Source organism: Salvelinus fontinalis, chromosome 12 (genome assembly GCF_029448725.1).
Source record: "Salvelinus fontinalis isolate EN_2023a chromosome 12, ASM2944872v1, whole genome shotgun sequence".
Taxonomy (NCBI): domain Eukaryota; kingdom Metazoa; phylum Chordata; class Actinopteri; order Salmoniformes; family Salmonidae; genus Salvelinus; species Salvelinus fontinalis.
In genome coordinates, this window is record NC_074676.1 from 35,445,864 (window position 1) to 35,461,432 (window position 15,569).

General features: G+C 44.2%; 1 protein-coding gene and 1 long non-coding RNA gene across 2 annotated transcripts in view; one reads left to right on the top strand and one right to left on the bottom strand.

The window, feature by feature from the left end:
• Positions 1–15,569, top strand: part of LOC129867246 (neurocan core protein-like) — a 310,382-nt gene that overhangs the window by 279,338 nt on the left and 15,475 nt on the right. Inside the window, exons 12-13 of the mRNA XM_055940524.1 lie at positions 13,107–13,265; positions 14,854–14,936. Of these exons, the coding sequence (XP_055796499.1) occupies positions 13,107–13,265; positions 14,854–14,936 (242 nt within the window). The remainder of the gene's footprint in view (positions 1–13,106; positions 13,266–14,853; positions 14,937–15,569) is intronic.
• On the bottom strand, positions 90–7,408 carry LOC129867247 (uncharacterized). The gene is made up of 2 exons (XR_008761594.1): positions 7,079–7,408; positions 90–2,802 (listed from the first exon to the last, which is right to left on the bottom strand). It is a non-coding gene; the product is annotated as an uncharacterized LOC129867247 (long non-coding RNA).

Genomic DNA, 15,569 nt, shown 5'->3' on the forward strand with positions numbered 1-15,569 from the left:
GTGTTCATAAACCCAATTGAATTGATTATTCAGCCTGAAACACAGAATTTGTAGGAAACTGGTTGGAATGAATCAGACGGAGGCCCATCTACAAAGTCATGAATGTTTATTTAGAGAGCTCTGCCAATCATTACATGTACATTGGTTTATATACCTCTCATTTCGTCATAAATGTCCCTCCTACTCTTAGACAATGACAATATAGTTTACAAGTCTTCTCCTATGCATACATTGCTTATCACATCCTGCAACATGTTACACAATCTACTGCAAGCCCAAGGTTTCTCCCCTCCCTGGGTGGGGAGACTTCCTTCCCTGTTATCAGTTTCACAGTGGTCACAAGTTGTCTGCCACAGTTCCTTGCCTACTAACAGTCCCTCTTTCTTATGGACAAACATTATTTATCAGACAGGATATAATTCTGTTAGTTATAGTTCTAAGTTAAATGTATACATCATTTAGTCATTATTCATAAAAATCCCATAACAATCCACCCTATGACTAAATATTATACACACAATCCCACATCTATTTTTATTTGAAATATCAATTATACCCAAAAAATTAACCACACAAAAACCAATATATGTATTTACAATGACTGTTCTAGGCCTACATCAGAATCATAACTCTTCTTATCAGGATTTTCGTTATAATCTCCATCAAAAAACAGTCTTAACCACAGCACAAGAGGAAACCTAAACCTTAATAATGATCTCATGTAACATAGGCTCCTCATAAGTGAAGGAGCCGGGTCCATCTACTAGATCTGGGGTCATGTATTCATCATTCCACTGGTCAGAGCTCGGAATCTGTCCATATCTCACCATCTGTTGCATCATCGATTTCTCCAGAGTCCTGGAAATGAGAACCTTTCACACAACATCCGCACAAAACTAACACAGTCACACAGGTGAAGGTTGCCCACTACACAGTGATCATGACATTTTTCCATTTCCCAAACACACTATCAAACCAATTTGATAGAGCATTATCTACCCCAGAGTTCTCTGCCAGGGCCTTGGTCACTGGTCCGTCTGGAGCTGTGTTATCAGGGATGAAAACCTCATACACCCCCCACCCTTTTCAGCCAGCCAAGGCTAATCTATTCTGACATCCCATCAACCTAGTTGCAGCTGTTATCGCCAGAAGATGCTTGGTTCCAATCCAGAACTCATCAGGTAACCCCCTTGGAACTCCAATGCTATCAATGTAAACTCTATTGTCCAAAGATCCTGACGGAGCACTCCTTCTTCTACCTGGCTCTAGGTAAGGGTGAAGGGCATGCCTAACTGCACTAGTGTACAACTACCGGTCCAATTGGTGGACAGGTTAGGCCACAGCTTCATACCTCCACACTCTAGGCCTTTTCATCTGCCAGTCAGGTCCCTCATTGTCTTGTCGGTTGTAACATTCTCTGTCCTATGGCTGTTCTATGTTCTTACTTCCCCTACGTCCCATCCGTGTGTTATGTATCGAGCCATGCAATAATAATGTCCTTCTGTAACTGTGAAAGGGGGAAATCTGCATGTAATGGGCACATGGGAATACAGATCATGCAGATCAATGCAACTGTCATTGTCCGGCTTCCCTGCCCTCATGAACAGCTTTACCATACAGGCCACTCCCCTGGGTGCATCAATTCCATCAAATGTAAAGGGAATGGTTGTCCAATGGGGTTTTGCTGTGGCGCAGGCATAACATTCTTATTTCGCTACTGATCTGGCTGTATACTGAAAACATTCTACCCATAGGTTAGAATCCCCATAACCCGTTTCCACCTCAATCACTTCCTTAAGATCTTTCGTCTGCACTATCCGCACCGGCCCTTGGCTCTGGACGACTCTGCTGTCAGTATCTGTTTTGTCAGGGGCTCTGCTTGTATTCTGGCTGACTATAGAGCTATCACCTGCCCTCACTTCTTCTACCCGGAATGGCACTAGGGTGTCAACCGAAACTTGGTCAAAACCAACATATCATAACCCTAGATCATCCTTCTTTACGTTTTTAACGGTAATTCGTACCTTTAAGCAATACTTCTCTCGCTCCGGATTGCAGTCAAAAACTCCTCACCTTCACTTATACTCTACCTCCTTCCATATGGATTCATATAGCCCTCTCTCTCTATGTGAGCTAGGACCTGTGTCCATAAACTACACGGGGACCTGCACAGATATATTCCATAATGACTCATAGTCCTAGACTGCCAAGGAGTCAGAGACCCCATTTGGTCTACATAAAACTCCATTGAGACATCCTTCCCAATCTACACTCTAACTTCCTGTTTATCCAGATCAAGTGAACTCTTATGCTTGGTTAATGCAAAATCCTCATCGTCTAAGCTATGGGTCAAGTTACCACCTTCTGCATTCTCGGGATGGGTCATGGTGTATTTAGGAATATTGCTCCCACAATAAGACAGCTCAGACCAATCAGCACTCCTGTAAAGCCCCACCCTTTCCCGGAGAACATATCCTCAGCTAGAGGCCAGCCCGCACTTTCACTTCTATGAATGCACACAGGGCTGGGTCAGGGAATCTTTGTTAGAGAGGAAACCCCCGAACCCTATTGGTTTCGGTTCTTCTCCTAACTCTGTGATTGTTCGACAGTGTCAGTGTGTCTTACCCTCTTGCAATGTGTGATATGAACCCAGGTAGCTCTTTCAGCTTTTCTCACTGCGAAGGCTGTCACCAGGAGTACTTAGTATGGCCCCTCCCAACGGGGCTGCTTCCTGTCTATTCTCCTCAGGGACTGGATTGAGTGAATCACCTTCTCCTGTAATTCACCTGTAGAGCATAAAATCTTGGACAAACAGGTTTGGTTAACAAACAGTCTTCTCGTGTGTTCTGTCTGATTAGCTAGAATGTCATCCATTATTTAAATAACTAGATCCTAGTAAACCACCTCTAGGGATAATGTCTTGACCCAATATTTAATTTACCATAATCGTGTCCGCCAAGTAAGTTGGGAACGCTATAAAAAAAAAGTTTTTAATTATTATTATTATCCAATAGGCCACAAAGTGTCCTATCCCATCCCCCCTGTGATACATGGCTCCGCCCTTGTATCAAATCTAAACAATTCTCTGTCAAGTGTCTTATCTACGTTAAGAGTTATGTGTGCTGCTTTGTAACCAGTAACCTTTCTCTCCTTTTTTATTTCCCAGGCACTAGTCAATGCTACTATTTAGGCCTGTTCTGCCGAATAATTTCTGGGCAATGTTTCCGTGTTTAACACCTTATTTCCAGAAACCAACTAAGCTTTCAATTCCCCTTTTGTCTCCCCTCAGTAACCGTGACTCATTCTGTGTCCCTCCTATCTTGCTGATTTCCTGGCCCCCCTTCCCCACCTTCTCCTCCCAAACCTTCACGGTCTCAGCAGTGCGGGGAGGGCTCCTCCGTCTGCCCTTTCTCCTATCTGTCTGTCGCTCTTTCTCATAATAGTCAGTGTCTCACTGTCTGAACTCATAGATTTTGGAATAATTACCTGTCTATGGTGGCCATCTCTAAAGGAATTACATAGGTTGATTAAGGTTATCTCGCTGTTCTCTACAATTCTGAATCACCACAGATGTCATATATCCCTGTCCTGTTGGTCTGGATTAGGTTCTAAATACTTAACCTAAGTTCACCATTAATCCAAGGTTATGCCTTTTCTTTCTTCTCATTGGTTCAAATTACAACTATGTCATAGAACTTTAAACTCATTCATAATTATCAATTACTCAATTTACTTTAAAATCATTATCACAAATGACCTCAAATTCATTTTCCAAATGTCCCTCCCACGAGGCTGATCAGACCACAAGGGAAAGCCATGATAGAGGTCAAGAGTCATACCACCCTTTTACAGTCGTGTTACTCAATTTATCTTATACAAATTAAAGAAAACCCCTCCAACATTTTGTACATGTTGTATCCCAGATTCCCAGAACATTCCCTTATCAAAATAATTCACGTGTTTAATTAAGACTCAGAAAATAAAACTTCTGATATTCCACATGTGTGTACCCCTTTAAGATATCGTGTCTCTAGGAAAATGGAAATCTCCTCAAACTCAAAGGCTAAAAACAAACATATCCAGGCCTTTGCAATTTTGGTAAAAACATGCCTCTGTCTTACTCGCTCCCTTCAAGACAACAGCCCCGGAAAACATTTCCAAAGAAAGACAATGAAGCATTCCTTTTCCCAGACCTGAATCGCTTACAGCCAAATATAGCCCAGTGCGCCACAACCAACCAGTGATGCCCACCTAGCCATTTTGTTGCTAGATTTAGCATATTTTCCGACTACCCCGACAAATGTAGCTACTTTTTAAAATTGTATTTGGAACTTTTAGCAACTTTTGAAAAGTGACTCAAAGCTATAATGCACGCATTTTCCCTCTGAATGACACAAACAATTTTCTCTGTCACACCCTCAGTCACAACATCATTGCCTGGCTGCAAAAGTGCATTGTGAGGGACGTCAGCAGCAGGCGCTCAGCCCGTGCCCAGGCAGCAGCAATTTCAGCGAATTGCAAATCATTGTTGGCTGACTGCAGCAGTAGTACGGGTTCGACAACCCAAACCCAATGAATATAGTTGGTCACAAATGTTTGATCTTGAACAGAACTTACAACATCAATCAACCTCTCTCAATCAAAATTGTACTGTCAGAAGTACAGAAAAGAATGGGAATCTGTACCTGAACAACTGTCAAATCAATTTGAGTAATGCTATTGTGTATTCTACGTAATGACGCAGTTTTACGTTATCACGCAATGATATCACAATGTCATTTAGCAATAAATCAACCTGCCTCCAGCAATTTACCCTGAAAATTAGTAGGCAACACTGCAACCAACTCACTTATTCCTGCCACTAGGCAAAAATATACCCTCTACTCAAACTGGTTACTGCTTTAATTCTATCGTAAGAGTAAATCCAAACTTTCACAAAACTTTATTTTCTCCAAAATTTAAAAGTACCATGTACTTCGCTAAATTTATAACGTATGTCAGTCAATCCATAAGAATAAAACCATTTCGATGGGCACAACTCTATCGTAATTGTCTCTCCGTTATTATTTAGAATTCATTAGATTTAGGTAACTGTCTCTTCTATGATTCAGCATTTTAAATAAGACTCCATTCCCAATACGTTATTCCAGCGGGCCATTTAGGCAAGACAACGTATTCCATCGAAATCGACTCGCTATTATTTAGAATTGATTAGTCTTTCCATTTAACCTAAAAAGGCTATTAAAACATTCAGTTTATAACCTAAACAAACACTAACTAACCGTATCTCTCCCGGCAAAACTTATCAGTATTTGAATTACAACCAGAATGACTTTTAGTCTATCGGTGCATAGGCTGAGATACGAACCCGAGTCTCTCGCGTTGTAGGCAAGAGTTCCACACCTCGACCACCATCACTAATGGAATGATGGAGCCTCCCCACCAACAACCCTATTATTATAATTGTCTGTAGTCGCAAACTCCGGCACCGAGACAATTCCCAGAAAACAGCCCTAATTTAAAGGTCCAAGCTTTTTCCCCAGCGAGGTTTCTCCTTACTCTCTCTCGTTTTCTCTGTATGCCCTCTTACCTTCTTTTCCGGGATTCAGACAGCCCCGTATTTAACCCTCGACCTGCTGTTTCCCTTCACTATCTACCCCTTTCTTTGACTGTGTCTATCCACTTTTCTCAATTAGTTTGCTAAATCCTGTCCTAGTTCGGTTAAATCTTTCCTGACTTTCCCTAGGGCAGCCAGCCCTATCCTTTCCTCCTCCTGCTTGCTACTTACATATTCCTTATGTATCTGTTTTATAAGCGATTCTAGCTTTTCTACATCTAGACGCCCATCAAATTCATACTTCTTTCTCCATTTTGGACCGAAATCAATGTTTCTTTTACCTTTTAGCTCCATATTGCGCTCATCTCCCGTTAATTCAGGGACCTCCTTTGAGGATTTACTACCCATTGTTTGTAATACTTTATCTCTAGGTGGCTCACAATTAATGTGTATGTCGCTACTCCTTATGTGTGTGTGTCTATATTATGCTCACAGTCTAGGTATATCTCTTCTTAAAACTCTGGTCTCTTTTCACACACTATGTGTATGTACTGTCCTATATGTGTTTCTTCTTTCTGGAAACTTTATCTATAGAGGTGTCTTTCGATTGGACATTCGATCTCACCCGTTTACAAGTATAAGCTATTTTCCAGGGGTTGTAAGCTCTAGTTAACGGCCTATTTGTTCTATTAACTTTTTATTTTATTTTATTTTTTAAATTATTTTTTTTAATCCCCTTTTCTCCCCAATTTTCGTGGTATCCAATCGCTAGTAATTACTATCTTGTCTCATCGCTACAACTCCCGCGCACTGCTTCTTTAACACAGCGCGCCTCCAACCCGGAAGCCAGCCGCACCAATGTGTCGGAGGAAACACCGTGCACCTGGCCCCCTTGGTTAGCGTGCACTGCGCCCAGCCCGCCACAGGAGTCGCTGGAGCGCGATGAGACAAGGAAATCCCTACCGGCCAAACCCTCCCTAACCCGGACGACGCTAGCCCAATTGTGCGTCGCCCCACGGACCTCCCGGTCGCGGCCGGCTGCGACAGAGCCTGGGGACGAACCCAGAGACTCTGGTGGCGCAGTTAGCACTGCGATGTAGTGCCCTAGACCACTGCACCACCCGGGAGGCTGTTCTATTAACTTTTGACGTTAATATCTCGTATCTCACACCGCTATATTAGGTTTCTATCACAGAACCGCCAATATACCCTGACTCAGGTTTCGAATATTAGCTAGTTTACTCTGGTACTGCAGATACCCTAAGTCGTTTCAGACCTAAGTTGCTGAGGACTTCTTCTCTCCTAGGTGGCTCTACACCCAATTCCTATCTTCCAATTGTATAGATACTTCATTCCCTTTAAAACTTTTCTCTACACAAAATTCTAAAGATAGGTCACCAGGTAAGAATGCCTACAGAATTCCAAAGATCAATATCCAAACCATACAAGAATCATAATAATATTTATCTAAATGCAGTCTGAATGTCAATTCCCCAAAATCCGTAAAGAAAGATTACTGACCTTCTCTTGAAGACTGGGAAAAGCAATGTAGGTTGGATCTCGTCACCACCTCTGTCGTGTACCAGTTCGCCACTGGCCTGAAATAAACCCTCAACTCAGAGGTCAGGTCTTTGTCTTACGGATCTTAGATCCGCCCGTGCACGGTTTTCAGCAGTTCCTTGGGACGACAGAGGCAGGTATTGAGATCCGTCTCGAAGGACCAATTGTCACGAGAATTATGTTCTCAGTGTTCATAAACCCAATTGAATTGATTACTCAGCCTGAAACACAGAATTTGTAGGAAACTGGTTGGAATGAATCAGACGGAGGCCCAGCTACAAAGTCATGAATGTTTATTTAGAGAGCTCTGCCAATCATTACATGTACATTGGTTTATATACCTCTCATTTCATCATAAATGTCCCTCCTCCTCTCAGACAATGACAATATAGTTTACAAGTCTTCTCCTATGCATACATTGCTTATCACATCCTGCAACATGTTACACAATTTCCTGCAAGCCCAAGGTTTCTCCCCTCCCTGAGTAGGGAGACTTCCTTCCCTGTTATCAGTTTCACAGTGGTCACAAGTTGTCTGCCACAGTTCCTTGCCTACTAACAGTCCCTCTTTCTTATGGACAAACATTATTTATCAGACAGGATATAATTCTGTTAGTTATAGTTCTACGTTACATGTATACATCATTTAGTCATTATTCATAAAAATCCTATAACAGTTCCATAGCCGCAGGCAGAACAGTTGAAACTGGAGCAGCAGCATGGCCAGGTGGACTGAGGACAGCAAGGAGTCATCATGCCAGGTTGTCCTGAGGCAGGGCTCAGGTCCTCCGAGAGAGAGAAAGAAAGAGAGAAAGAGAGAATTAGAGAGAGCATACTTAAATTCACACAGGACACCGGATAAGACAGGAGAAGTACTCCAGATATAACAGACTGACCCTAGCCCCCCGACACATAAACTACTGCAGCATAAATACTGGAGGCTGAGACAGGAGGGGTCAGGAGACACTGTGGCCCCATCCGATGATACCCCCGGACAGGGCCAAACAGGCAGGATATAACCCCACCCACTTTGCCAAAGCACAGCCCCCACACCATTAGAGGGATAGAGGGGGGGCGCCAACCCACCACAGGTTAATGCAACCGCTGTGTCAGATTTAAAAAAACTTCACGGAAAAAGCAAATCATGCAATAATCTGAGACGAAGCTCAGAACAATAGCCAAACTAGCCACCATGTTGGGGTCAACAGAAACCAGAAAATACATGATAAATGTTTCCTTACCATTGATGAACTTCATCAGAATGCAGTCCTAGGAATCCCAGGTCCACAATAAATGCTTGATTTGTTCGATAATGTCTGTTATTTATGTCCAATTAGCTACTTTGGTTAGCGCCTTTGGTAAACAATTCCAAAGTCACAAAGCGCCTCCACTATAACGTGACGAAATGTCCAAAAGTTCCGTAACAGTCAGTAGAAACATGTCAAACGATGTACTGAATCAATCTTTAGAATGTTGTTAACATACAGCTTGAATAACGTTCCAACTGGAGAATTAGATTGACTTCAGAAGAGCGGTGGAACGCACGTCCTCCTCATGTGAAGGCGCATGGTGATTGCGTTATCAGCTCATGGAAGTGATTACTCATTCCTGTCTCCTTCGGCCCCCTTTCACATTAGAGTCATCAGACAAAGTTCTGTTGACTGTTGACATCTAGTGGAAGCCGTAGGAAGTGAAAACTCATCCATATCTCGCTGTAAGTTCATTGAGAGCTTGGTTGAAAATCTGCCACCTCAGAAAAAATTCCAACAGGAAGTGGAACTTCTCAGGTTTTTGCCTGCCATATGAGTTCTGTTATACTCACAGACATAATTCAAACAGTTTTAGAAACTTCAGCATGTTTTCTATCCAATATGAATAATATGCATATATTAGCAACTGGGACTGAGGAGCAGGCCGTTTAATATGGGCACCTCTGTGCACCTTTCATCCAAGCTACTCAGTACTGCTCCTGCAGCCATAAGAAGTTAATGAGAATGGTGTGCTTGAAAGAATGCACATAACTCTGCAATGTTGGGTTGTTTTGGAGAGAGTCTCAGTCTTAAATCCTTTTCCACACATAGTCTGTGCCTGTGTTTAGTTTTCATGCTAGTGAGTGTCGAGAATCCACTCTCACATATGTACATGGTTGCAAAAGGCATCAGTGTCTTAACAATGCGATTTGCCAAGGCAGGATACTCTGAGCGCAGCCCAATACAGAAATATGGCAGTGGCTTCTGATTAAATACAATTTTCACAGAACCGCTTGTTGCAATTTCGATGAGGCTCTCTTGGTAAGTGGACTGGAGGCAGGGCATGAAAGGGATAACAAATTCAGTTGTTTGTGTCATCCGTTTCGGGAAAGTACCTGCGTAATTGCGCGCCCAACTCACTAAGGTGCTTCGCTATATCACATTTGACATTGTCCGTAAGCTTGAGTTCATTTGCACACAAAAAATCATACAATGATGGAAAGACCTGTGTGTTGTCCTTGTTAATGCAGACAGAGAAGAGCTCCAACTTCTTAATCATAGCCTCAATTTTGTCTCGAACATTGAATATAATTGCGGAGAGTCCCTGTAATCCTAGATTCAGATCATTCAGGTGAATAAAAAACATCACCCAGATACGCCAGTCGTGTAAGAAACTCATTATCATGCAAGCAGTCAGACACGTGAAAATTATGGTCAGTTAAGAAAACTTTGAGCTCGTTTCTCAATTCAAAAACACGTGTCAATACCTTGCTCCTTGATAACCAGTGCACTTCTGTATGTTGTAAAAGCGTTACATGGTCACTGCCCATATCATTGCATAGTGCAGAAAATACACGAGAGTTCAGGGGCCTTGCTTTAACAAAGATTAACCATTTTCAATGTAGTGTCCAAAACGTCTTTCAAGCTGTCAGGCATTCCCTTGGCAGCAAGAGCCTTTTGGTGGATGCTGCAGTGTACCCAAGTGGTGTCGGGAGCAACTGCTTGCACGCGTGTTACCACTCCACTATGTCTCCTTGTCATGGCTTTTGAGCCATCAGTACAGATACCAACACATCTTGACCACCAAAGTCCATTTGATGTCACTAAGCTGTCCTGTACTTTAAAAATATCCTCTCCTGTTGTCTTGGTTTCCAGTGGTTTGCAGAACAGGATGTCTTACTTAATTGCGTAACGTAACGGACATATACCAGGAGCCGTGCCAGGCCCGTGCCACGTCTGTTGACTCATCCAGCTATAATGCATAGAATTCACAGGCTTGTATGCGAAGCAGTAATTGTTTCACAACATCTCCTGCCATGTCATTGATGCGTCGTGAAACAGTGTTGTTTGATGAAGACATTGTCTAAATAGTTTTTTTGGCCGACTGTAGCTTATTTTTCAAATTGGCATGTTTTGTTTTCTAAATGTCTGCGCAAGGGTGAAGGTTTCATTGAGTTGTGAGATAGTACTTTTCCACATATAACACACTGTGGCTGAGGAAAGGCACTACTCCCAATATAAGTGAATCCCAAATCAATGTAGTTCTCATCATATTTGCACCTCTTCGATGGTCCAACGTCCATGTTGTTCGGTGCTTTCCCGGGTAAGGGGGCAGTAGCTCTTCGGCTGCATCAGATTCACAACTGTCAGTGTCCATGCTAGCTGGGCTAACAACAAATGTAGAATTACTGATGCTAGCATTGGATCTGCTCGCGGAAGCAAAACAGCTTGTGTCATCGACGGGTGCAGGTGTGGTACTGCTGGCAGTAGCAGTACTACCAGTAGAGCTGGTATGTGTCTCTATGGACGCAGGCCTTACTTATTTTAACCATTTATCAATTTTCGAGCAAACGGAATGAGCAGCAGCTACATTTGGCTACATACGGACCGTTAGTGGAATTCCCCCGAGAGAGTAACGGTTAACACACGGAGATGCATACAAAGCTCTCCCTTATCCTCCATTTGTCAAATCTGACCATAATTCTATGCTCCTGATTTCCTGCTTACAAGCAAAAATTAAGCAGGAAGCACCAGTGACTCGGTCTATAAAAAAGTGGTCAGATGAAGCAGATGCTAAGCTACAGGACTGTTTTGCTAGCACAGACTGGAATATGTTCCCGGGATTCTTCCGATGGTATTGAGGAGGACACCACATCAGTCACTGGCTTTATCAATAAGTGCATCGAGGACGTCGTCCCCACAGTGACTGTACGTACATACCCCAACCAGAAGCCATGGATTACAGGCAACATTCGCACTGAGCTAAAGTTTAGAGCTGCCGCCTTCAAGGTGCAGGACTCTAACCCGGAAGCTTATAAGAAATCCTGCTATGCACTCCGACGAACATCAAACAGGCAAAGCGCCAATGCAAGACTAAGATTGAATCATACTACACCGGCTCCAACGATCGTCGGATGTGGCAAGGCTTGCAAACTATTACAGACTACAAAGGGAAGCACAGCCTCGAGCTGCCCAGTGACACGAGCCTACCAGATGAGCTAAATCACTTCTATGCTCGCTTAGAGGCCAGCAACACTGAGTCATGCATGAGAGCATCAGCTGTTCCAGACGACTGTGTGATCACGCTCTCCGTAGCCGACGTGAGTAAGACCTTTTAACAGGTCAGCATTCACAAGGCCTCTGGGCCAGACTGATTACCAGGACGTGTGCCCCGGGCATGTGCTGACCAACTGGCAGGTGTCTTCACTGACATTTTCAACATGTCCCTGATTGAGTCCGTAGCCATGAAGTGCTTTGAAAGGCTGGATAATAAACATCATTATCCCAGAAACCTCATCACCAACAACGACAAGACAGCCTACAAGGAGGAGGTCAGAGACCTGACCTTGTGGTGCCAGAATAACAACCTATCCCTCAACGTGATCAAGACAAAGGAGATGATTGTGGACCACAGGAAAAGGATGACCAAGCACGTCCCCATTCTCATCGACGGGGCTGTCTTTGGTGTCCACATCAACAACAAACTAGAATGGTCCAAAAGACAGTCGTGAAGAGGGCACAACAAAACCAATTCCCCCTCAGGAAACTAAAAACATTTGGCATGGGTCATCAGATCCTCAAAAGGTTCTACAGCTGCAACATCGAGAGCATCCTGACTGGTTGCATCACTGCCTGGTATGGCAACTGCTCGGCTTCCGACCGCAAGGCACTACAGAGGGTAGTGCGTACTGCCCAGTACATCACTGGGGCTAAGCTGCCTACCATCCAGGACTTCTACACCAGGCAGTGTCAGAGGAAGTGCCTAAAAATTGTCTAAGACCCCAGCCACCCCAGTCATAGACTGTTCTCCCTACTACCGCATGGCAAGCGGTACCAGAGCGCCAAGTGTAGGACCAAAAGGCTTCTCAACAGCTTTTACCCCCAAGCTGTAAGGCTCCTAAACAGTTAATCAAGTGGACTATTTTCATTGTGTGTGTGTCCCCCCCCAACCCCTCTTTTACGCTGCTGCTACTCTCAGTTTGTTATCTTTGCATAGTCACTTTAACTATACATTCATGTACATATTACCTCAATTAGCCCGACTAACCGGTGACCCCGCACATTGACTCTGTACTGGTGCCACCTGTATATAGCCTCACTACTGTTATTTTCACTGTCATTTTACTGTTTTCTTATTACGTTGTTATTTCCCTGAACACTAGATGGTTTCATTTTATTTTTGGCGAGAAAAAAACCTCACCCAAATGTATAGCCCCATTGGAAAATATAAATGGACTGTTTGAAAATGTGAAGGAAAAAAATGCTAATAATCATATTATTGAAAAAGATTTTTTTTATGTGAATCACATTTTTATTTGGTGTACCCGCAGTTTGGGAATCCCTGGAGTAGACTAACCCCTCTCTCTCTCTCTCTCTCTCTCTCTCTCGTTGTCTTTCTCTCTTTCTCAATTCAATTTCAATTCAATTCAAGGGTCTTTATTGGCTTGGGAAACATGTTTACATTCTCTCTCTCTATCTCTTTATCTCTCTCTCGCTCTTGCTCTCTCGCTCTTTGTGCAGACACAGAGGGCTGTGAACACACGTGGAAGAAGTTCCATGGCCACTGCTACAGGTACTTCAGCCGCAGACACACCTGGGAGGACGCAGAGAAGGACTGCAGGGAGCACAGCGGACACCTGGCCAGCATACACACACTCCACGAGCAGGACTTCATCAACGGTGGGTATCTTTCAATCATTACGACCTTACATAATTTATAATGAAGTGTAGTCTCATGTTTTGGCACTGATCCAGAAGCCATCCCAGTTGGAGTTAGAAGAGGAGAGGGAGAGAGGGATGGAGGGAGAGACAGAGGAATAGAGGGATGGAGGGAGAAAGGGATGGAGGAAGAGACAGAGGAATAGAAGGATGAGAGAGAGAGTGATGGAGGGAGAAACATAGGAAGGAAGGGATGGAGAGAGAGAGTGATGAAGGGAGAGACAGAGGAATAGAGGGATGGAGAGAGAGAGTGATGGGGAGAGACAGAGGAAGGGAGGGATGGAGAGAGAGAGAGTGATGAAGGGAGAGACAGAGGAATCGAGGGATGGAGGGAGAGAGTGATGGACGAAGAGACAGAGGAAGAGAGAGTGATGGAGGGAGAGACAGAGGAAGAGTGGGCTGGAGGGAGAGAGTGATGGAGGGAGAGACAGAGGAATAGAGAGATGGAGAGAGAGAGTGATGGAGGAAGAGACAGGGGAATAGAGAGATGGAGAGAGAGAGTGATGGAGGGAGAGACAGAGGAATAGAGTGATGAAGGGAGAGACAGAGGAAGGGAGGGATGGAGAGAGAGAGAGAGTGATGAAGGGAGAAATAGAGGGATGGAGGGAGAGACAGAGGGATGGAGGGAGAGAGTGATGGAGGGAGAGACAGAGGAATAGAGGGATGGAGGGAGAGAGTGATGGAGGGAGAGACAGAGGGATGGAGGGAGAGAGTGATGGCGGGAGAGACAGAGGGAGAGAGTGAAGGAGGAGGAGACAGAGGAATAGAGGGATGGAGGGAGAGAGGGATGGAGGAGGAGACAGAGGAAGAGAGGAATGGAGTAAGAGACAGAGGAAGAGAGGGATGTAGGGAGAGAGGGATGGAGGAAGAGACAGAGGAAGAGAGGGAGAGAGGGATGGAGGAAGAGACAGAGGAAGAGAGGGATGAAGGGAGAGAGAGATGGAGGAAGAGACAGAGGAAGAGAGGGATGAAGGGAGAGAGAGATGGAGGAAGAGACAGAGGAAGAGAGGGATGGAGGGAGAGAGGGATGGAGGAAGAGACAGAGGAAGAGAAGGATGGAGGAAGAGAGGGATGGAGGGAGAGAGAAATGGATGATTGGAGCATGGTAGCCCCTCCCAGTCCCAGAACGGACAGAGCTATCCTTTCCCCACTCATCCTCCCTCATCCTCTCCTCCACAGCCACATTTACCAAAAAGTGTGTTTAATTGCCTCGAAATGGACGTCTCTACCTCGGTAATAAAGGGAGCACAGCCATTAGGAAGATTAATGGGCCCCATAATGAACACCATGATTGAAATTCCATTACACCCAGATCTCATCAATGCTGCACCGTCCACAAAGATCTGGCTGCTTCTGCCTGCTGCTATGGAGGGATGAAATTGTGATCAGATCAGAGCTGAACCTCCCTGAGGGAATGGCTGGTGGTGCCTTGGAGACAGAATGCATGTAGAATAGGAGAATATGCATAACTATTCTGCAGTAAATACTGCTGGTTGTCTTTTTAAATGACAGGTGTTGTGTGGGTGTGTTTTTCCCTGTCGCTGTTCAGATCTGAGCCATGACAACACCTGGATCGGCCTGAACGACAGAACAGTAGAGGAGGATTTCCAGTGGACTGACAACATGGACCTGGTGAGAGAGAGAGAGGATTACTCTTTTATCCTCGTGTCGTAGCGAGGAGGTGGATGTCAGCTTAAGGTCAGGGGGGAAATTGATAGAGTGAACGTGTCATTACATGTGTACATGTACACCCTCGCTCGCTGAATCACTTTTCATCCTGCACTACTTACCACTACTTAGCTCCTATGTGCCTGGTGTTATTTCAGAGCTGTCATTACTCTTTGTCGGTCTATACCTCTGGAGAAAGACCATAAGTGTTGTTCAATAAAAGAATGAAACAGTCTGTTTTATACTGCATGGACAATGATGCTATCTACCACTTTTCTTTTCGTTCTGTCTGTGTTGTGTGACTGTGTCTGTGACTGTATATGTGTCTGTGACTGTATCTGTGTCTGTGACTGTATCTGTGTCTGTGACTGCATCTGTGTCTGTGACTGCATCTGTGTTTGTGACTATGTCTGTGACTGGGCCATGTGACTGTATCTATATCTGTGTCTGTGACTGTATCTGTGTTTGTGACTGTACCTGTGTTTCTGACTGTGTCTGTGTCTGTGTCTGTGTCTGTGACTATATCTGTGCCTGTATCTGTGTCTGTGACTGTGTCTGTGTTTCTGACTGTGTCTGTGACTGTGACTGTATCTGTGT